Source organism: Elephas maximus, chromosome 26 (genome assembly GCF_024166365.1).
Source record: "Elephas maximus indicus isolate mEleMax1 chromosome 26, mEleMax1 primary haplotype, whole genome shotgun sequence".
NCBI classification, from domain to species: domain Eukaryota; kingdom Metazoa; phylum Chordata; class Mammalia; order Proboscidea; family Elephantidae; genus Elephas; species Elephas maximus.
In genome coordinates, this window is record NC_064844.1 from 20,044,649 (window position 1) to 20,068,584 (window position 23,936).

General features: G+C 41.0%; 1 protein-coding gene across 7 annotated transcripts in view; it reads right to left on the bottom strand.

Annotated features, from left to right (window-relative positions):
* Positions 1 to 23,936, bottom strand: part of MTA3 (metastasis associated 1 family member 3) — a 201,617-nt gene that overhangs the window by 51,975 nt on the left and 125,706 nt on the right. For all 7 annotated transcript variants that reach the window (XM_049870635.1, XM_049870631.1, XM_049870629.1 and 4 more), the window contains exon 9: positions 6,350 to 6,538. In XM_049870635.1, the coding sequence (XP_049726592.1) occupies positions 6,350 to 6,538 (189 nt within the window). The remainder of the gene's footprint in view (positions 1 to 6,349; positions 6,539 to 23,936) is intronic.

Below are 23,936 nucleotides of genomic sequence, written 5' to 3' on the forward strand. Positions count from 1 at the left end.
ACATCCAAGTACCAGCCAATACAAGGAAGAGTTTGGCTACCTCACGTTAGAGGGAGTGAAGTAGGAATGCTAGTAAGCTGCACCCCTGAGACGCAGGCACACAAAGCCTGCCTAAGCCAGGGGAACAGGACCACCAGAGCGTAGCCGTGCCCTCACCAAGAAACTTGCACCGAGCAGCCAGCAGCCAGCGACAGCATTTACCACTGATGGAAGGCCAAGAACATGGAGAATGACTGACTGTAGAGCTAAGGTGAGAGTGAGAGCACCAGGTAAAACTCTTCAGCATTCCAGGCCTCACATTAACCCAATTAATTTTCAAATTAAGAATCTGAAGCCTGCAGTGTACCGAAGGTAATTAGAGCAACAACAAAACCCAAACCTGGCACAACCACTGACTACCCTAATGGCCTAAAAAGAAGAGGCCATGCACATTTCAGAGTACAAATACTACCTAATTCAGCCTCTATTGTTGTTTACACAAGATGTTCCACAATTAATCAAAAAATATAACTCCAAAAAGTTAAATGTCCCATTGCCAAGAAATAAAGCAGTCTAATTGTACAAGTAGAAACTACTGAATTGGTGTATGTTTTGCTGTGTATATTCTTAACAACAACAACAAAAATCAAACAATGTATTGCATTTGGTAAATCTGCCAAAGACCTCTTTAAAGTGTTAAAAAGCAAAGATGTCACTTTGAGGGCTAAGGTGAGCCTGACCCAAGGCGTGGTGTTTTCAATCGCATCATATGCATGCATAAGCTGGACAACGAATAAGGAAACCGAAAAAGAACCGATGTCTTTGAATTATGATGCTGGCGCAGAATACTGACTATAACATGGACTGCCAGAATGAACAAGTCTATCTTGGAAGAGCTACAGCCAAGAATGTTCCTTAGAGACAAGGATGGCGGAACTTCGTCTCACATACTTTGGACATGTTATCAGGAGGGACCGGTCCCTGGTGAAAGACATCATGCTTGGTAAAGTAGAGGGTTAGTGAAAAAAAAAGAAGACCCTCAACAAGATGGACTGACACAGTGGCTACAACAATGCGCTCAAACATAGCAACGACTGTGAGGATGGCACAGGACTAGGTAGTATTTTGTTCCCTTGTACATATCGTTGCTATGAGGCAGAATCAACTCAACGGCAACTAACAACGACAAGGTCACCATGAGTCGGAATCAGCTCAACGGCAACTAACAACGACAAGGTCACCATGAGTCGGAACCAGCTCAACGGCAACTAACAACGACAAGGTCACCATGAGTCGGAATCAGCTCAACGGCAACTAACAATGACAAGGTCACCATGATTCAGAATCAGCTCAACGGCAACTAACAACGACAAGGTCACCATGAGTCGGAATCAGCTCAATGGCAACTAACAACGACAAGGTCACCATGAGTCGGAATCAGCTCAATGGCAAGTAACAACTAAGGTCACCATGAGTTGGAATCAACTCAACAGCAACTAAAAACAACAAGGTCACCATGAGTTGGAATCAACTCAACAGCAACTAACAACAACAAGGTCACCATGAGTCGGAATCAGCTCAATGGCAACTAACAACGACAAGGTCACCATGAGTTGGAATCAACTCAACGGCAACTAACAACAACAAAGGCAGCTTGAATAAATTATGGACTTTAGCTAATAAGAATAAATCAACATTTGTCATTAATTATAACAAATCCACTATACTAATGAAAGGTGTTAATAATAGGAAAAACTGGGAACTCTCCTTGCAATCTTGGCAATTTTTCTGTAAATGTGAAACTCTCCTTAAAGAATAAACTTTATTTAAAAAGGAAAAAGAAAACAGTCAACAGATTCAGGCACCAATATGGCCAGAATGTTGGAAATATCAGAGATTCTAAAATAACCACGATTAATATATTAAAGGATTTAGTTTATAAGAGGAACAACATGCATGATCAGATGGGGAATTTTAAAAGGATATGAAAAACATGCTATTACGCTTGAGGAAATCCTTTAATGAGCTTATCAGTATCCTGGACACAGCAGAGAAAAGAATTAGCACACCTGAAGATGTTGTCAGGTGCCGTCTGGTCGATTTTGTGTCATAGCAACCCCAGGTTATAGTGCACAACTGCCTCATAGGGCGTTCTAGGTTGTAATCTTTTTTTTTTACAAAATTATTTGTTGTTGTTGTTGTTGTTGTAAACTGTAATCTTTGCAGGAGCATATTGCCAGGTCTTTCTCCATTTGGAGCTGCTATCTGGGTTTGAACCGCTGACGTTTTGGTTAGCAGCCCAGTGCTTAACCATAGCACCACCAGGTTTCCTTTCATTGGAAGATAGGTCAGTGCAACTTACACAAGCTGAAACACAGAAAAACGAGTGGGGGTAAAAACAGAACAGAGCAAGAACTGTGGGACAACATTAAATGAAGAAGTAAATGGGTAACTGGAGTTCTACAGGCAGGGAAAAGAGAATGGGAAGAAAAATATCTGAAGAGATAGTGGCTGAGGTTCCTCGAAGACAAGGCCTGGAGATCTACTTCTGAAAAGCCGGTCACTGAAAACCCTGTGAAGCACAGTTCCACTATGACACACATGGAGTTGCCATGAATTGGAAAAACAGCTGCTGGTTTATGTCCACTGTTCAAACTCACCCAAGAATCTCTCTCGTGTTCCCCAACAGGAAACGTGCCGCACAGGGAACTCTGGGAAATGTAGTTCAGACTAGCTAAAGTGACACATTACAGAGCCACCACAGGCAGTTTTTTATAAAGTTAAACATATAGTTACCCTAAGACCCAGCAAGCCCACTGCTAGTATACCCAAGAAGAACGAAAACTTACGTTGACACTAAAACCAGAAGGTGAATGTTTACAGCAGCTTTGCTGACAACCATCAAAAACTGGAGACAACTCAAATGTTCTTCACCAAGCGAGTGAATAAATCAACTGCCCCACACTCATATCACACAATACTACTCAGCAATAACAACAGATAAACTACTGATAAGCGCAACGACACTGATGGAGCCTAGTGCACTACGCTACATGAAAGAAGCCTGAACTAAACGGCTACGTGATGTGTGGTTCCGTTCATACAGTGTACTGAAAAAGACAGAGCTACAGGAGGAGGACAGATCAGTGGTTCCCAGGGGTTGGGGTGGGAGGTGAAGACCAGGGGGAGTGGGGGGTGGTGTGCGCGCGCGCGTGTGTGTGTGTGTGTGTGTGTGTGTGTGTGTGTGTATGGACACACTGGAACTGTATACTGTCTTTTCACTGTGATGATGGTTATACAAGCACACATTTGTCAAAACTCACCAAACTGTACAATAAAATGAGTGAATTTTACTGTGTATAAATTTTAAAAATAAACTTAAGGAATAAAGCAATTATTAAGGGCCAAGTATAAAACTGTAACTGTATACTTTCTACTCAAATCATTTTTCAAATGTACAAACTCACAATATACATTCACAAGGGAGAACAATGAGACTGGAAGTAGAAAATAATTTACTTCTGGGTAGTGGGGCAAAACAGAACTTTGAAAATTAACATTATGACACAGCTGTTCATGTCCAAGTGAAGCTCAAGGATGGGAGGAGGCCCAGGAGAGTTTCTGTTGCGTATACTACCTGTTAATTTCTAAAATGGATTTTTTTTTTTAAATTGTGCTTTTAGTGAAAGTTTACAGCTCAAGTTAACTTCTCATACAAAAATTTATATACACATTGTTATGTGACCCTAGTTGCTCTCCCTAGAATGGACAGCACACTCCTCCTTTCCACCTGGATTTCCTGTGTCCATTTAACCAGCTCCTGTCCGTTTCTGCCTTCTCATCTCGCCCATTTAGTCTCGTGTGTCTACTTGAACTAAGCACACTTTTCACGAGTATCTAAAATGGAATTCTTTTAAAAAATTAATGTAAAATATCTGAAGCAATACGGTGCCCCACAACGATATGTACTTGTGATGGTGTTATAGGTAATTCTTGTATTTTTCTTTCTTTCTGTTTTCTGCTAGGTTTACGTACAGGTATGTGTCACTTAACATCTTTCCGGCCAAAGTTCAACTGCATATATGCCCGTGGGCAGGACACTCAGACTTCTGAGTGCCAGGATGCCAGACCTCCATCTTGAGGTCAGAGCCCCACTTCTGCGCGGCTGCTGTGTGTGGCCCCACCCTGAAGTCACCCAGTCTGTGGCAGTGGAGGCCCAGGCCCAGGCCCAAACTCCCCCAAGCCTGGTCCCCCCCGCAGCTCCCGCGAGCCTGCGGGTCTAGCCCTGACATTTTACCCAGTGTAGTCTTATAAAGGACCCATAGGATGGTACGCATCCCAGATGCCCCAGCCCTGGCTTGGGCACCTTTGGCCCCCTTGGCCTGGACCACCATTAGGTAAGAGAGTTGGATTTGGAACTGAAACCACCAAGCTGGTGGAGACTACCATAGAAACCGTGCATTCTGGAGCCAGAGGTACAATGGTAGCTTCCTAATTCTGCAGTTAGGTTTCTGACCTTAGCAGGGGCAGCAGCACCCCTGGTTGCCCAGTTCTGAAGTATTACTTTCAGAGTCATTTTTGGAAACCCAGTCTATTTCTTCAGCCTCCTCTAGTACTTAATGCTTTAATAAGCTTTCTATTTAAACAAGCTGGAGTAGAACAGAAGTAAAACTAATATGCACTGTATCATAAACTTACAAGAATTTTGTTAGATCATGAAATTAACAAAAATCCATCTAACAGCACCATCACTCTCACAGTCATTTTGAAACTGTCATTGTATCTTCCTATGTCCAAGCATACTGTACCAACCCACGGTTCAGTTACCCCCTAGTCCTGCCTTAAGCACCTAGGGTGCTGACAGTTTCATACCTCAGTTTCTACTTCTATTTCTGCGGTTCTCTCCCTTGACTAGCAGAAACCCAGGTGAAATGCCTCTGTGAAGCCTCTTCCAATTTGATTGGTTCAACTCATAGTTTCCTTCCCTGTATTTCCATAGCACCTGCTCATACCACTGACAGCAATAATTACACTGTACTTTATTTGGGTGTATACCTTTCTATCTCTTGATCTTGATTATGAATTGGTTAGTTCCCTGACGTAAGGACCAAAATAAATCCCTTTTGGGTGCCCTGTTGTTACCCAAAGGCCTGGCATGTTGCGATGCTCAATAAACATGTTGAACTGAACTGAGTTCAGATAGAAAACACAGAGAACATAAAGTGAGCACATCACACAAACTGCAGGGAAAAGTAGCTTTCCTTTAATGTTTCTCTTTTTCTACTTCTTTATCAGACCTGCAACCTCTGTTCCTGAGAAAATTTTGTTTTGCAGTTTCTATTTAGTTGTATAGGTATATTATATTAATAACTGCTATGTTAATAATACTGGAATGCTATGTTATCCTGACCATCTGAAGCTAAATGTCAACCAACCATGCTTTCCAGTCCTCAGCTGCACAACCTATCAATTTAAATCATGACATATAACAATACGGGTATGAGTGAAGCTTTGTCAGAAGAACAAATGTCAGTGACGCTAACAGCTTAAATTACTATCTTTTAGATTTAGTGTATCAACCCATATTCATAAGTGATAATTTTGCTTCAAAAATAATTCGGAAAAGCTGCAAGAGCACCAAAGGCAGGATATTAGTTCACATCAAATACTTGACAGTCGATAAGGACTCTAATTTCCTAATAATAATAAGGATGTGTGCTGTAGAAAGCTATTTCTGGACTTCTTCAACAGGAATTTCCCAGTTTCAAAGAGATTTTAAGTTTCACTAAAGACCGCAAGTCCATAAATACAAAGAGAAAAAAAGGAAGTACAGAATAGTAAACAAGACTGAGCTAGGATCTAAAATTAAGTAGGAGACTGCATATCATTAAGAGTCAAATACTGAAATCCCCTGACAAATTCTCCTAGTCTGCGTGACTGAGGTTACTTCCACGTGGAAGGTCTGCACCAAATCCAGGCTCAACAATCAACAAGACAGCCAGAAAAACACTACAGGTTTAAAGGAAAACAACAAGCCCAAAAATCGGAGCTCAGGAATGTTTAGTGCAAATCCTTACAGGAGCGGCGTCTATGTGACAAGTGGAAAACTTGGAGGGAGGTGAAGAGGATAAATTCACACCACCCAAGGTTTAAGGCAAGCTCAGGGCCTCCTGAGTAATTGTGAGCTCACAATTACTCCCCAGCAAAACTTCTCCCTCAGAAGAGTGACCTCCATTCTATGCTGAGCAGGTAAAAATTACTCAATCACAGGCTTGTTAAATGAATACTTTAAGGTTTACCAGATTTCTAAGACAAAAAAAAAAAATCATTTCAAACTACCATTTTATTTTATTCACAATTTTCTACTTACAAAGTCTTGACGTATGTCGTTGAAGTCTTTGCCGTATTTTTCCAGTGCCTCTTCAAATAAACTCGCTTCAGAGGCTGACCATTCCTCCATTTCATCTCTGCATAAAACAGGTCCTCCAAGCGGTACCAAGACACTAATTGCACTGCTCAGGTCATAGCTGTGTCTGTACAGTGTATCCATGGCATGAAACTAAAGAAAACAAACAAAACCGAGAGAAAAGATCAGCCAGAAATGCAGACTATTTAGAAATAGAAAGTAATAGTATGACATATGATTAACAATAATATTCTTAGATAGCATTTATTTTTAAATGCCAAACAACTAATTAAAATATCATTTCTTGCTTTATGAAAATGTTTAATTCCATCTGTTAAAGTATGTATTAATAAAATGCATTCATTTGTTAAGGCAACCTCACATAACCACAAAGAGACCCAGAATCTCCAGGTATAAAATTGAGAACCCAGTAAATTTCACCACCCTTACGGTGAAAAATGCCAAACTCACTCCAGGTTGGCATGGCCTTCCTTGATCATGAAAAAAATTTGTAGATTAACTATCAAGGAGTGAGAAAAAATAATACTCTCAACTGGATTAAGAGAAGGAAAGAGAGATGAAAAGAAAAAACTATAACTGAGAAAGGTGGCAAGACAAAACAAAATTGCATATATATGTTAAAATAAAGATATTTTAGTAATTTGGTTGAGATCTTTAAGACCAAGAACCGGTGACCAGGCTTGCTTGGAACTGCTCGGCGGTGGGTGAGTTTCACATACATTTCAAGGGAGAGTGATCCGAGGAGTAATTTGAAAGGCGGAAGGATACACTAGGACATGTTTAGCAAAAGCACCTGAGGTCTATCTTTTCCCCCAGCAGAAGCAGCGAATAAACCAGGTTCCAAAACTTTTTTTTTTTTTTAAACCTTTGATTTTTTTTTTCTACCGGAGAGAAAGAGGTTTCATAACACATATGCAACTTGTAGGTGTAGCAGGAAAATCCCATCACAGGACATTCAGCTCCGCCGCTGAGGGACAAGCAGGTAGGTGCCCTGCGGGTTTGGCTGGCGAAGTGACCAGAGCGCCCCTCCACCCACCCCCCGCCCCATCTTCCTAACATATAAAAGCCACATCCAACAACATTTACACGAAGTATCTTCTGCTGTCATTAAAAATTTCACAAATGTGTGTCCGTTCTATGCGTCAACCCACCCAAACCAAACCCACTGCCATGGGGTCGATTCTGACTCCTAGCGACCCCATAGGGTTTCCAAGGCTGTAAAATCTCTACAGAGGGAGACTGCCACATCGTTCTCCCAAGGAGCCGCTGGTGGTTTTGAACCACTCATTTTCCATTTAGCAGTCGATCGCTTTAACCACTGCACCACCAAGGATCCTATACCTCAACAGGCCTCTTTAAAAGGTAGCTTTTAAATGATTCCTAAACATCTGGTAGGGGGCAGGGGAAAGTTTCCTACTGGGACCAGAGCATAAAATAAGAGCAAATACCAAGTAACATCTATGAAGGAGAAAAATCGTTACCAAAAGCATGCATTATGAATATATATTTACACTGTGATAAATTAAGACATTAAGGGTATAGGACATGAACTTGTTGATAGATCCAAATGCAAGATTTAGGACACGCAGACGTGTATAGACACAGTAACAACTACTTTAAACAAAGGAAACAGCTCACCTAAATCACTGGGTTCCACAAAACAAAAGCAAACAGGGCTTTCATTATCCATTTCCCATTTACATTCACAACTGACTATGTGTGATCTTCCACTGTGTGTCACAACCCTGGAGTAACAACTTCAGCTTTCAAGTGAATGTCCTCTCACCCTTCTGCAGCAAGGGCTGCCGTAACGTTGGAGTCGATTGCGACTCTCTGCTTCCGCTCTGCAAATGTCAAGAATCGACTAAGCTCCGCTCCTCTGGCTAATCTTCCCTCCAGACAGACCTGGAGGTTTAGCTGCAGTGTACACTGACTTTTACGTTCTCTCTGAAATTTAATAATTATTGTTTCTGGATAACTGGTCTCTGAATATGAAAAGGCATTCCAGTAGCATTTGGGAATTCCTTCAATTAAAGGTGGCACAAATGGTTTACGCTCGACTACCAACCAAAAGGTTGGCGGTGTGAACCCACCCAGCGGCAACGCGAAAGAAAGGTCTACCAACCTGCTTTCGTAAAGGTTACAACCAAGAAAACCCTATGGAGCTCAGTATGACTCTGTAACATATGGGGTCACCATGAGTTGGAATCAACTAGAAGGCAACACTTCGTGTTGTTTGTTTCATTTAGTAATATATTAACATAAATTTAAAACTTCCTAAACTTAAAATGGATAATAAACTAAAAGATGAGATATTGAAAATCAGTAATAAAACAAAATTTACAATTATGTAACTGTACAGATTATACAAACTGTTATGCCGAAAATCCGTAAGAGTAATTTTTATAATTAACATGTGCCCTGAAACCAAAAGTCACAGAATTAAGTGAGTGTTTCTCAGCTGATGGTACCGGCCACTCAAAGCATGAGTGAATTTTTTGTCTTTTGTTCATGGTAGATAATGAAATTGCTTATCTTATATACATTTAAAAAAAAAATTTTTTTTGCTTATTTAAAAAAAAAAAAAAAATGCCGTCGAGTCGACTGTGACTCATAGCGACCCTATAACCTTCATAAGTGATTATGACCAAAATCTCAAGCAGTTACACAGATTGTTTTCGAGGTTCTGTTCTTGAAGGAAGTGTTCCTGGGTCATGCAAACGGTTAACACACTAGGCGGCTAACAGAAAGGTTGCCAGTTTGAGTCCGCCCAGAGGTGCCTCCAAAGAATGGCCTGGCAGTCTATTTCTGAGAAATTAGCCACTGAAAAACCCTATGGAGCACAGTTCTACTCTGACACGAGTCGCCATGAGTTAGAATTGACTTGACAACAACTAGTATAAATGGTTAACACAGCTGATGATAAATGAAAGGTTGAAAGTTTGAATTCACCCAGAGGCATCTAGGAAGAAAGGTCTGGCGATCTTCTGAAAAATTAGCCACTGAAAGTCTACGGAGCACAGCTCTACTCTTCCACACACGTGGTCTCATGAGCTGCAGTCAACGCGATGACTGGTTTTCTTGGTTCTTAAGTGTGTTTGTGTGACTAACACTGCAGCAGGCATTTGATTTTGAAGAGGAGCTCCTGCACTGTCACCAATGGGAAAGACTGAGTCAGAGTTACAGATGGCCAAAGAAAACCCTAACCTGTTGCCTTTGAGTCCATTCTGACTCATGGCAACCCTACAGGACAGAGTAGAACTGCCCCATAGGGTTTCAAAGGCTGTAATCTTTACAGTAGAAGACTGCCGCATCTTTCTCCTGCAGAGCCACTGGTGGGTTCAAACCGCTGACCTTTTGGTTAGCAGCTGAGCACTGAACCACTGCGCCACCAGGGCTCCTTTATAGTTGGCCAGGAGCTACGAAATCTCCAAAACCTGCATCTACACCAGTGCAGAGAAGAGTGCAGTGCTGATGCATCAGGGTAGAGGGCGCCCTTACCCGTAGCGCACACTACGCATGTGCACCGTGGATTCACTCGGGAATAACTGTGCTGCAATCAATGACCAACTTCACAAAGGAAACCAGAGGATCCTATTATTTGAAGTCCATATTGCCCTATCCTTCTGACAAGACTTAGAACTTCTAAATGAACTTTATATATTCTAGCCTTACCCTAAAAAGCTTCAAGTAAAACAGGCAATATATAGTTTCCATAATGGAGGAGACAACATCCACTGAAGACTCATGGAAATAAGCTAAGACAGACATGGGAATCTGACATAAAATCAATAGCTTGTGGCTGATTTATCAGTACGATAACAAAAACTCGAAGAACTAAGACAAAGAACAGATTGGATGATTCCATTTACATGAAGTCTGAGAAAAGGAAAAACTGATGGTGAAAGAAGTCAGAAATGGTGATTATCTTGGAAGGGGTGTTATTAACTGGGAAGGAGCATGAGGGAAACATTTTGGGATGCTGCTAATGTTCTCCATCTAGATCTGGGTGGTGGTTACATGGATGAACACACGTGTACAAACATATAGGCTGTGCACCTAATTTGACGGTTATCGTACACTGTATGTGTATCTCAATTTAAAATGACAAAAAGAACGAAAAAACTGGGCATAAAAAGACTGAAAGTCTTCCCTCCAGATAATTACATTTTTTCAATAGAGATACAAATACGCACAGGAAGATCCATTCAAATCTAAATTTTAAAAATCAGTAGACGCCAGCACAAGCTGTTCTCTCTGCCAAATAGTGGTGAAGGTGTTGTCACATTTCATCTCATTCATAACAGATGGAGACGTCAAACAGAAGTATTTTAGGAGAAGGACTGACAAGGAAATCTTGGCAGTGGAATCTCATCTTTTGTTCATTAAGCAGGATCATACCAGGTAGGTTATCGTTCAGCAAATATTCACTCCCTCCCCTAAACCTCCAAAGGAGTATCATTCCAGGCCACTGATGTTGGGCTCGGCCACATGACTTGTTTGGACAAGAGTGTTAAGATACACAACATGAGCAGAGCTCTGAAATGTGCTTCTGTATTTGGGCTTGCCCTCTTGGGCTACTAACTTTGGTCCAAGGATGAGGAACACAAAGAACAGATTTGGATCCAACTGGTAGTTCGGTCAGCCCAGTCTAGTTCAGCAGAGTCCCAGGCAATCCACATGCATGTGTGAGAAAAGAGTGCTTGTTGGTATAAGCCACTGAAATTTTGGGCAGTGTAATGGATACTGTGTTTCCCCATTTGGGAATAAAGAACTTAATCACCCAGCTGCCAGAACTGCTATAAGCAGACAACCCTCAGCTGTTGGTCCTCTTTGGAATTGTTTCAGTTTAAGAAAATCTCATTGCCCAAGGTCACGTCCCTTCCTGGGGTAGCCTGTATCCAGTGATGCAGGAGTGTAAAGGCCCAGTCTTTTGCTCCTAATTGGGATAATGCTGAAGGGCTACCTCAGCTTCACAACTCTCCGTGGGGTCAGCTGAGGCCTTCACTCAGACTGTACTATAGCCCATCTTCTCCCTCTGTCCAACCCTGCCTCTCTCCCTTCTCTTCTGTAAGTGTTACTCTCAAAAGCACTCCCTAACAAATTTCCTGCATGCAAATCACCACCCCAGAATCTGCCTCCTGGGGAATCCAACCTGCAACACGTATCACCGTGGCAACAGGTGATTCACATACGTTTTAATAGTGACTACTGATTTGTTCAGTCAGAATTTTACAAAAATTTAAATATATGCCTCTGGCACAAATTACAACATTAAGATCATCCAATCTATTTAAAAATTAACAAGTATGTGCTTTTTCCAAGCAGAAGGTGAATATAAACTTTTATGGGTAAACTTCAAACCAGGATAAAGGCAAAAAAAATTTATATATGAAACCGTGTCATGCACTCCCAATTTTTGCTTCAATGTGTAGTACTCGAAGCAAAATTCCTCATCCATCATCAAACCAATCTACAAGACACGCGAAGCCATGTTCCTTTTGATTATTATTACAAGAAAGGAACAGAGAACGAGAGGTCCTGGGGACCACATTGTCCTAGCTGTCACTTCCTAAATTAGCATGAGCAGAGCCACTGGTCCTCACCCCCTGACTGTGACTCTAGGCTGCTATCGTGAAGAGCTTCCAGAGTTCTATTAAGGTAAATATACTTTTGGATCAGCTGTAGCTGAGGGAACCCAAAGGAGAACTGTAGAGAAAGATGGCAGGAGAAAAATAAAGAAGGAAAAACAGAAAGCCAGTACTAAGGGACAGGTGTTTTCTAGGTGCAAGGCAAGGGAAAGCAGGTGGAAATATTCACAATGAGCCGGCTACAATCTGAAGACAAGAGGACATTGTAGTTGTTATATGCAGTCAAGTTGATTACAACTCATAGCAGAACCGCCCCATAGGGTTTTCTCGGCTGAAAGTTTTACAGGAGCAGATCACCAGGTCTTTTCTTCCGCAGAGCCACTGGTAGGTTGAACCACTGACCTTTCTTTGGTTATCAGGTGAATGCTTAACCACTGCACGACCACAGCTCCTTAACAGGGCATCAGAAGTCCATTACGCATATCTGCTTATAGCCTGAAAATTGTCCTGAGCCTCAAATGGGTTTAGAATGCTACCGTTACATGGTCCAGGAATACCCAAGCCAAGGGATTTATGAAGGAGTCTCACTGAGGGCGGCGCTCACATTCTAAAATGACATAATGTGCAAGGGAACAACTGGCCTAGACGGGAGTCAGAAGACAAGCAGAACCTGACATTAATTGCTTCCCACCAAATTAAGCCAGACAGACTCAGATTTGCCATACAGCTCCTAGGAATGAGCTTTAAGCACTAAATTAAAATGCAATCAATGAGAAAAGAAGAGAGGTTAAGGGATATAGAGGATAAAATGAGAAGATTCATCATAAATCTACCATGAGCTCCAGAAAGAAAGAATAAAGAAAAATTAGGGGAATGCAATATTTGAAGAAATAAAGGCTAAGAATATTAAAGAATCAATGAGAGATGTGAAATCCTCAGACTCTGGAATAAAGGAAAAATAAGATCCATATCATATTCACCATAATATTCAAACTGCCAAACACTAAAGACAAAAGAAACATCTTAAGAGCAGCCAGAGAGAAAAGACAAGTTACGGACAAAGGAAAGACAATTAAACTGGCCACAAACTTTCAATAGGTTGGAAAAAAGACATTTAAAGTGCAAATAATCTTTAATTCAGACTAGGCCAAAAACTTTTTTTAAAAAAAAAGCTATTAGACTAAATTAGCAGTTTAATATAGTAATTAAAAAAAAAAAAAAAAGAGGCTTACAAAACAGACACTTTGAAAAGACAAAGCATTAGCCTGGCCACTGCAACATGTCAGGTAGATAAGGAAAACATTAGTGAATATACACATAACAATTACCCAGGTATCTGATTTACATTTTACTTAGATTTAATCTCGTCCTTTTAAAATTAAGTTTCTAAGTTACTTTGCTTAGAACAGCAAAAAAAGCTTTCCTAGGACACTGAAGATAAGAGCTCCAAGGATTGGTAATTAATAATTTGTTATGGGAAATTACATTTGTTAAAATGCAGTTACACATGTTAAAATGTAATTAAATGTTTGTCATACGAGGTTACCTCAACTATTGAATTTTTGTGATGATTAACTCACTATATTCTCATTAACCTAATGTTAATTAACTCAAACTGAATAAAAGGACAATGCTGAGACTTAAAGTCTATCTCTTGGAAAAACTGACTACACAAGGCTTTTTTTTTAAGTGACTAGCAAATGACCTTTGAGGGCTTTTTTCAAACTGTGACAAGTAGGAATAGGGCCCTAACATATCATAAGCTATAGATTCAGGAAAAAAAAAATAGAGAGAGAATCATAAAGTAGATCCAGCACTTTATCTTTCTCCAGTGCTTGGTCTTCAGATTGTATGTGCGCAGCTCTCCTGACTCAAGGAGATTAGAATTCAAACACTACTCTTTTTTTTTTTTTTTTTGGGGGGGGGGGTATCTGACTCATCATACACTCTCTTACATTTTTATTTATTTATCATACTTTAAGTGAAAGTTTACAAATCAAGTCAGTCTCTCATACAAAATCTTACACACTTTGCTATGTACTCCTAGCTGCTCTTCCCCTAATGAGACAGCACACTCCTCCTCTATACCCTGTATTCCCCGTGTCCATTCAACCAGCTCCTGTCCCCCTCTGCCTTCTCATCTCCCTTCCAGACAGGAGCTGCCCACATAGTCTCATGTGTCTGCTTGAGCCAAGATGTTCACTCCACACCAGTATCATTTTCTGTCTTATAGTCTAGTCCAATTCCTGTCTGAAGAGTTGGCTTTGGGAATGGTTCCTGTCTTGGGCTAACAAATGGTCCAGGGACCATGACCTCCAGGGTCCCCCTAGTCTCAGTCAGGCCATTAAGTCTAGACTTTTTACGAGAGTTTGAGATGTGCGTCCCACTGTTCTCCCGCTCCATCAGGGATTCTCTGTCAAGCACCACTCGTACTCATAAGACACTGTCCACATCTATAAACCAAACCCAGTGCTGTCGAGTCAATTCCAACTCATAGTGACCCTACAGGACAGAGGAGAACTGCCCCATAGAGTTTCCAAGGATAGGATTTATTAAAATGCTAAAACAACAGAATGGAAACAATATAGTGATCTTTCTTAATAAGAAGCTATGTTCCAGAAACTGACACTAACTTATTCATTTCCAAATATTTGCTGAATACCTAGTATATATGCCAGGCAACCCCAGATGCTGGGGATTCAACAGTGAGGAAAAACAGACATAGTTATTATACTCACAGATGTTACAAGCTGGTATGTGGGGAGTGGGATAGAAATACATTAATCAGACAATCACAAAAATGCATGTTTCATTTAAACTCAAGCAAGAGTTGTAAAGGAAAGGATGGAGTAGCTTTTCTGCATGAGCACATCTCAAAGTAGCTGTGCCTAGAATGAAGGATTAGCCAAGATTTGAAAAAAGAGCGAGAGCTAACTAGGTACGGCTGTGAGAGTACGTCCAGGCAACAGGACCTGAATGTGCAAAGGTCCTGTGACAGAAGACAGCATGGAACCAAAGGAGGAATAGCGTGGCTAAAGCCCAGAGGATGCAAAGGCGTGTGTGTGGGCAGGGCCTAGGGAGGAAGGACAGACAAAATCTTACAGCCTTCTGACTGTTGCAGGCATCTCCATTTTTATCCTAACCCAACTGAAAGCCAATAAAAGGATGTGCTGTTGTAAGTGGCCATCAAGTAGGCCCCCATGCAGAAGGGAACGAGATGCTGCCCCTTCCTACGCCATCCCGTGATCACTCACAGGTCAGACCACTGTGATTTACAGGGTTCACTGGCTGATTGCCAAAAGTAGGTCAACAGTCCTTTCTTCCTAGTCCGTCTCAGTGTGGACACTGTTAGTACCGAAGCCTGTTCAAACATCACAGCAGGCCTCCCCTGACAGATGGACGATGGCTGCACGTGAGGTGCACTGGCCAAGAACTGAACACGGGTCTCCTGCATAAAGGGTCAGAATTCTACCACTGAACCACCAAACTCCCCAACCCCCACAACAAAACAAAACAAACAAACAAACAAAAAACCGTTGCCATAGAGTTGATTCTGACTCATAGCGACCCTACAAGACAGAGTAGAACTGCCCCATAGGATTTCCTGGGAGTGGCTGGTGGATGTGAGCTGTCGGCCCTTTGGTTGGCAGCCACAGCTCCTAACCACTGCACCACCAGGGCTCCACTGAACCACCAATGCCCCTAATAGGATGAAAAGTGAGAAGTAACAAGATCAGAGATAATATAGAATTAGAGATGTTCCAGGATGTGATTTCCTCCCTACTAAACTAAATCAAAAAACCTGAGCTTTCTCAGAACCAGACTCTGCGTCGGCAAACCTAGGCTTCTAGTCCTGATTCTGTCACTAATTAAATGTGACTTTCTTATGCAAGCTACTCCATTGTTCTGTACTTGGGCGCTTCCACTGTAAAACATTCTATCCTAGATGATTTCTAAGACCCCAAACAACCTCTTTTTCTCTAATTCTACACCCAAAATGCTTTAGTCCTCAGAGCCAGCCAAAAGAGAAGAGCCAGTGCCTTATACAATAACCTACTTCCTGGGGACTGGGGCTTCGTTCCAGCTAGAGCTCCCGAACAATGCAGGTGACAGCGGCTCCTCAACCTGCAAGGCTGCAGACCTCATTCTGGCCATCACTGCCAAGCAGGAAGTAACAGGCTAGAACTTCCACCAACTAGTACTTGCCAACCAATTTGTGTCTCTCTGTGTTCAAAGGGATTTTGTTCATTCAGGGGACAGGGGAGGAGATCAACGCCAGAACTGTCATAAACGGATTTTTTTTCATTGCATGTTACACAACGTAAACTTTACATTTTAATGAAATCTCAATGGCTTTGGTGATTTGAACAATTATAAATCATATATATCTTAAATTAACAAGTGTTTGAAAATCACTGTCCAGCTGTATTGGTAACAGATCTTAAAAAAAGGCAGTTAGAACCAGCACTGCAGGGAGCTTAATTACCGGCTCCCAAAATATTATTGGTGACTTGACAAGTGGCGTGCATTGCCTTGGGTAAACAGATGCTGGATTAGGAAAGCTGAAGGCCTACTGCGATCTTCACAGGAGAGGCTACAAAGCAAAATCACCTAAGCAGGGCTGGAGTGGCGCTTGCAGTCCTACAGTCCTGCCTCTTGTGCCTTTTCTGCATGGGAGGCCTTCAGGTATGTGGTCTGGCCACCTAATGGAGAAAGGAGCTGAACAGATAGGTGTCGATTTGTGAACACTTAAAGAATAATAAGAACTTGACCTTCCAAATTCAACTAAAAGGTGAATCCATTTTCCCATAACAGCACAAAACAATCTACCAGCCTTTCATATATTCTTTTCAGAAAACAATTTTGAAAAACTCATATTATCAACATATTAATAATCAACTTGTAAACATTCCCACTCCTTTTTATAGAAGTATCTCAGGATCTTCTATTTTAACATCACAGTCGAAGGTGTGAGACCAGTGGCAAACAGGATTAAAGGTGCAGGTCGCAGCATCTGAAGTGACAGAGAGCAGGGGTTTCTTCCTGCTTTCACAACTTTGTAAAGAAGTCAATTTACAGCACTGCAAATCATATCATCTCAACACAAGAATAACATAGAAAGAGTCCAAGTGAAGTAAAAACTAGACAAGTTAGAGCAAGAAACCAAGACACTGAAATGTTGCAGACTACACAGGAGATATTCAGTGCTGCCAAACCAAAGAAAGACAAAAATAATGGTACTGAGATCCATGGCATTTAAATGAGAATGAAGCAGAGGGGTGAGCACAAAAGGTAATCTAGTAGCAGTCAAGAACAGATTCAAATCCTGTCTCTGAAACCAGCTGTACAAATGCGACAATTTCCTAAGACTACGAGCCAGCTTCAAAAAGAAAATAATAACAAATATATTTTAAACATTTTTCATCAATCCATTACACAGATTCTGTGCAGATAATATACACCAAAATATATATTATATAATATAACATTATTACCCCTGACGCGAATGTCAGTTTATCATATTGTGGTGGCTTGTGTGTTGCTATGATGCTGGCAGCTATGTCACCAGTATATAAAATACCAACAGGGTCACCCATGGTGTGCAGGTTTTAGCAGAGCTTCCAGAATAAGACAGACTACGAAGAAGGGCTCAGCGGTCTACTTCTGAAAAAACTGGCCAGTGAAAATGTTATGAATAGCAGCAGGATATCATCTGGTACAATGAAGGAAGATGAGCCCTTCAGGTTGGAAGGCACTCAAAATACGACTGTAAAAGAGCTGCCTCCTCAAAGCAGAGCTGACCTTAATGACGTGGATGGAGTCAAGCTTTCAGGACCTTCATTTGCTGATGTGGCACAACTCAAAATGAGAAGAAACGGCTGCAAACATTCATTAATAATAGGAACATGTAACGTACGAAGTATGAACTAGGAAAAATGAAGTCACCGAAAATGAAATGGACCACATAAAGACTGATATCCTAGGCATTAAAAAAACCATGGACTGGTACCGGCCACTTTGAATCGGACAGTCAGATGGTCTACGATGTTGGCAATGTCGAACTGAAGAGGAATGGTGTCACATTCATCGTCCAAAAGAACATTTCAAGATCTATCCCTAAGTACAACGCCGTCAAATGATGGGATAATATCCATATGTTTACAAAGAAGGCCAGCTAATATGACTATTATTCAAATTTACACACCAACCACTAATGCCAAAGATGAAGAAATTTTTACCAACTTCTACAGTCTGAAATTGATAAAACATGCAATCAAGATGCACTGATAATACCTGGTCATTGGAAGGCAAAAGTTGGAAACAAAAAAGAAGGATTAGAGTTGGAAAATATGGCCTTGATGACAGAAATGACACTGGAGATCACATGATACAATTTTGCAAGACCAATGATTTATTCATTGTGAATACCTTTTGTCAACAACATAAATGGTGACTATACACATAAACCTCACTGGATGGAAAACACAGGAATCAAATCCACCACCATCTGTGGAAAAAGCTACAGAAAATCTCAATATCATCAGTCAGAACAAGGCCAGGGGCTGTGGAACAGACTATCAATTGCTCCTATTCAAGTTCAAGTTAAAACTGAAGAAAATTAAAACAAGTCCACAGGAACCAAAACACGACCTTGTGTACATTCCACCTGAATTTAGAGACCATCTCAAGAACAGATTTGATGCACTGAACACATAATGACTGAACACCAGACGAGCTGTGGGATGACATCAAAGACATCATATATGAAGAAAGCAAAAGGTCATAAACAGACAGGAAGGAAAATAAAGACGAAGACGGCTGTCAGAAGAGACTCTGAAACTTGCTCTTGAACGTACAGTAGCTAAAGTTAAAGGAAGAACAATGACGTAAAAGAGCTGAACAGAAGATTTCAAAGGGTGGCTCGAGAAGACAAAGTAAGTATTATAATGACATGTGCAAAGACCTGGTGTTAGAAAACCAAGAGGGAAGAACATGCTCAGCATTTCTCAAGCTGAAAGAACTGAAGAAAAATTCAGGCCTCGAGTTACAATTTTAAAGGATTCTATGGACAAATTATCGAAAAACACAAAAAGCATCAGAAGAAGATGGAAGGAATACATGCAGTCATTGTACCAAAAAGAATTGGCAGGTGTCCAACCATTTCAGGAGGTAGTATGTGACCAAGAAACAATGGTACTGAGGGAAGAAGTGCAAACTGCACTGAAGGCACTGGTGAAAAACAAGGCTCCAGGAATTGACGGAATACCAATTGAGATATTTCAAAAAATAGATATAGTGCTGGAGTGCTCACTTATCTATGCCAAGAAATTTGGAAGACAGCTACCTGGCCAACTGACTGGAAGAGATCCACATTTATACCTATGCCAAAGAAAGGTGATCCCACCAAATGTGGAAATTATCGAACAATATCATTAATATCACACACAAGTAAAATTTTGCTGAACATCATTCAAAAGCAGTTGCAGCAGTACATCGACAGGGAACTGCCAGAAATTCAAGCCAGATTCAGAGGAGGACATGGAACAAGGGTATCACTGCTGATGTCAGGTGGATCTTGGCTAAAAGCAGAGAAGACCAGAAAGGCATTTACCCATGTGTTATTGACTATGTAAAGGGATTCGACTGTGTGGATCATAACAAATTATGGATAATATTGTGAAGAATGGGAATTGCAGAACACTTAGTTGTGCTCATACAGAACCTGTACATAGGCCAAGAGGCAGCTGTTTAAACAAAACAAGGGGATACTGTGTGGTTTAAAATCAGGAAAGGTGTGCATCTGGGTTGTATCCACTCACCGTATGTATTTAATCTGTATGCTCAACAAATGATCTGAGAATATGGACTATATGAAGAACGTGGCATCAGGATTGGTGGAAGACTCATTAACAGCCTGTGACATGCAGATGACACGGCCTTGCTTGTTAAAAGCATAGAGGATTTGAAGTACTTACTGATGAAGATCAAAGACTACAGACTTCAGTATGGCTTACACCTCAACATAAAGAAAACAAAATTCTCACAACTGGACCAATAAGCAACATCATGATAAATGGAGAAAATACTGAAGTTGCCAAGAATGTCATTCTACATGGATTCACGATCAACGCCCATGGAAGCAGCAGTCAAGAAATCGAACGACATATTGCGTTGGGCAAATCTGCTACAAAAAACCTCTTTAAAGTGCTGAAACGCCTGGGGAATATCCAGCTCAAGTGGCGTAACAGTTTATAAAGAAAATGTTCTACATTCTACTTTGGTGGATAGCATCTGGGGTCTTAAAAGCTTGTGAGCGGCCATCTAAGATACTCCACTGGTCTCACCCCATCTAGTGCAAGGGAGAATGAAGAAAACCAAAGACACAAGGGAAAGATCAGTCCACAGGACTAGTGGACCACAACTACCACAGCCTCTACCAGACTGAGTCCAGCACAACTAGATGGTTACCACCGACTGCTCTGACAGCGATCACAACAGAGGGTCCAAGAGAGAGCTGGAGAAAAATGTATGGCAAAATTCCAACTCACAAAAGAAGAAGAAGAAGAAAAAAAGAGACCATACTTAACTGATCTGACAGAGACTTGAGAAACTCCGAGAGTATGGACCCTAGGCACCCTTTTAACTCAGTACTGAAGTCACTCCTGAGGTTTACCCTTCAGCCAAAGAGTAGACAGGCCCAAAAACCAAAACGAGACTAAATGGGCACACCAGCCCAGGGGCAAGGACAAGAAGGCAGGAGGGGATAGGAAAACTGGTGATGGGAAACCCAAGGTTGAGAAGGGGAGAGTGTTGACACACTGCAGGGTTGGCAGCCAATGTCACAAAACAGTATGTGTATTAACTGTTTAATGAGAAAACTAGTTTGCTCAGTAAACCTTCATCTAAAGTACAATAATAAAAGTAATAATAAAGTGTTGAAAAGCAAGGATGTCACTTTGAGGGCTAAGGTGTGTGTGCCTGACCCAGGCTATGATATTTTCAGTTGCCTCATATGCATGTGAAATCTGGACAATGAATAAAGAAGACAGAAGAAGAATTGATGCCTTGAATTACGGTGTTGGTGAAGAATACTAAATATACCATGGACTGCCAGAAGAAAGTACAAGTCTGTCTTGGAAGAAGGACAGCGAGAGTACTCTTTCAAAGTGAGGATGGCAAGAGTTTGTTTTGAGCACTTTGGACATGTTATCGGGAGGAACCAATCCCTGGAGGAGGACATCATGCTTGGTAAAGTAGATGGTCAGCGAAAAAGAGGAAGACCCTCAATGAGATGGATTAACACAATGGCTACGACAATGTGGTCAACCATAGCAATGATTGTGAGGATGGCACAGAACCAGGCAGTGTTTCGTTCTGTTGTATAAAGGGTCGCTACGAGTCAGAATCAACTCGATGGAACCTAATAACATTATTACATATACTATATAATATACCAGTGATCTCCAAATTACTAAACACTAAAGGAAGCAAAACAGAAGACATAAAAACCCTGGATGGTGTGAAAGCACCTCCCTGAAAGAAGCATATTAGGCAAGTATTTCATGAAAATACACCCAAAATAATATTTAACGTAATTAAGATACATAGGCCATGCCCTCTTCCAAAAGAAATTCATTTCCTGTTCCACGAAGGCACCAGCAGGGGGAGGCAGAGAGTTGCTGCAGCTGCCGACCAGTGCTCTTGGCCGTCAGACCCCTTACCCTGGTGGATCAGCCCCAAAAGCCCCCTCAGTTAACAGATTTGTCTACTCTCCCTCCTCAGACAGTGTAGAGAGAATACGCAGGACTACAACAAGGACAGCATCCTTAGTTATAATCTGGGAAGCATTACCTAATAAGAATGATGTTAAACCACAAGATGCTGGTCATGTAAACAAACAGTATATCTATATGAGGTGGTGTCACATAACATTAGAAAAAAAATGCCCAGGCTCTTACAATGATATAACAAAAATATCTGTTAAGTTGTTAGGGGGAAAACATGGGATAACAAAAAGGCAAATACGAAACTCTAGGTTTTAAATTTCTTCAACTGCGTGTTAAAAATGAAGCTAACACAGGACTTGTCTTACCAGTTACTTTATTATAAAGCTATCATGCAGTGCTAGCGAAGAGACAAACAGAACAGAACAACAGCTTAAGAGCTCAGAAGCAGTTTTCAACATATTACCAAGCAACCAACCCACTGCCATCCAGTCAATTCCAACTCATAGTGACCCCAGTGGACAGAGTGGAAACTGCCCCAGAGGGTTTCCAGGACTATAATCTTTACCGAAACCAACTGCCACATCCTTCTCCTGCTGAGTGGCTGGTAGGTTCAAACTGCCAACTGTTCTCTCAGTTATCGGCCAAGCACTTTAACCACTGCACTACCAGGGCTCCTTGAAGCATATCTAGGACCTCGAAATAACATAAAAGGAGAATTACAAATCATGTAGAAATGACAAATTTAATAATAGGTGTTGGAACAAGTAATTTTTCATATGGAAAAAAATAAAATTAGATCCCTACCTCACTGCACTAATAAAAATAAATTCCGCATAGCTTGCAGGCTTAAATGTGAATAAAATTTTAAAACAATTAGAAAAAAAATTGGCAAAGGATATGAATCTAAAACTGAGCAGCAAATCAACACAAGTATATGCTTAACCTTGTAAAGTTAAATGCAAATTAAAATGGGAGAGCATCAGGCTGGCAAAAATTTAAAAGTCTGAAAACGCCAGGTATAGAGGATAACGTCAGGAAATGGATGAAGAAAACGAATACTTATAACCGCTTGTGGGATTATCAACTACTACGGTATGCGGGACAATCTGGCTACATCTGGTGAAATACAAGGAGCCCTGATGGCACAGTGGTTAAAGCGCTCGGTTGCTAACCGTAAGACTGGCAGTTCAAACCCACCAGCTGCTCTGAGGGAGAACGATGTGGGAGTCAGCTCCTGGAAAGATTTACAGCCTGGGAAACCTTATAGGGTCACTATGGGTTGCAATTAACTCAACGGCAGCGAGTTTTTGGTTGGTGAAACTCAAAATAAGCAGCACTCTGTCGATCAGCATTCAAACTCTAGTTACGGCCTAGAAAGTTTTCACTCATGTTCACAAAGAGACATGTATTAGAATTTTCAGTACAGCACTATGGGTAATAACAAAAGAAGAAATGTCTTCAAAACATCCAGGTGTTCACCAGTAAGAGAATGCAAAAAGAATGATGTTTTCCTATGAAAGAATAGGACAAATGCTACAAAACAATCGTGAAGTCGGTATGTACTTCTAACATGGCAACTAGGTCTCAGAAAGGGGCACATGGCAAGGGGTTCACAGTGAATTTAAACACATGCAAAACAATGTTTCTGTTGTGTATAGATACATAAATACATAGCAAAAATATAAAAACAGAGAATAAATACATAGCAGATTTATTGACTGGACACAGGCTTTGGAGGCAGGAGGTACAGATGAAGGAAGGGGAATAGGGCTAGGTAGAGAATGTTGTCCATTTCACATTATAATGGTTGGATTTCCTTTTCAATCTGAAGAAAATAAAATATTAACATGTGCTCTGGGTGGCATTATGTGGGAATTACATTATCCTCTGTGCCATTCTGCAATTATTATTGTTTACAACTCTATTACTGTTTATAATGGACAAGAAGAGGCTGGAAGGAAACATGACAAAGTGGTAATATTCCTTCTAACCCTTGGTAATGAGAACAAAGCCTTTTTTTTTTGGTGCCATATTTTTCGATTTTCTATAATAAGAATACATTAATTCTAGACTTAGGGAAAAAAGGCACAGGTGATGATTAGATTCCGTGTAGTTCTGGTTCACATAAGCATCTAATGACAGGATACTGAAGATGGTCACAAACATGGCATCGGTACTCTTGCTTTTGCAGTAAAATACTCCCTAAATTCT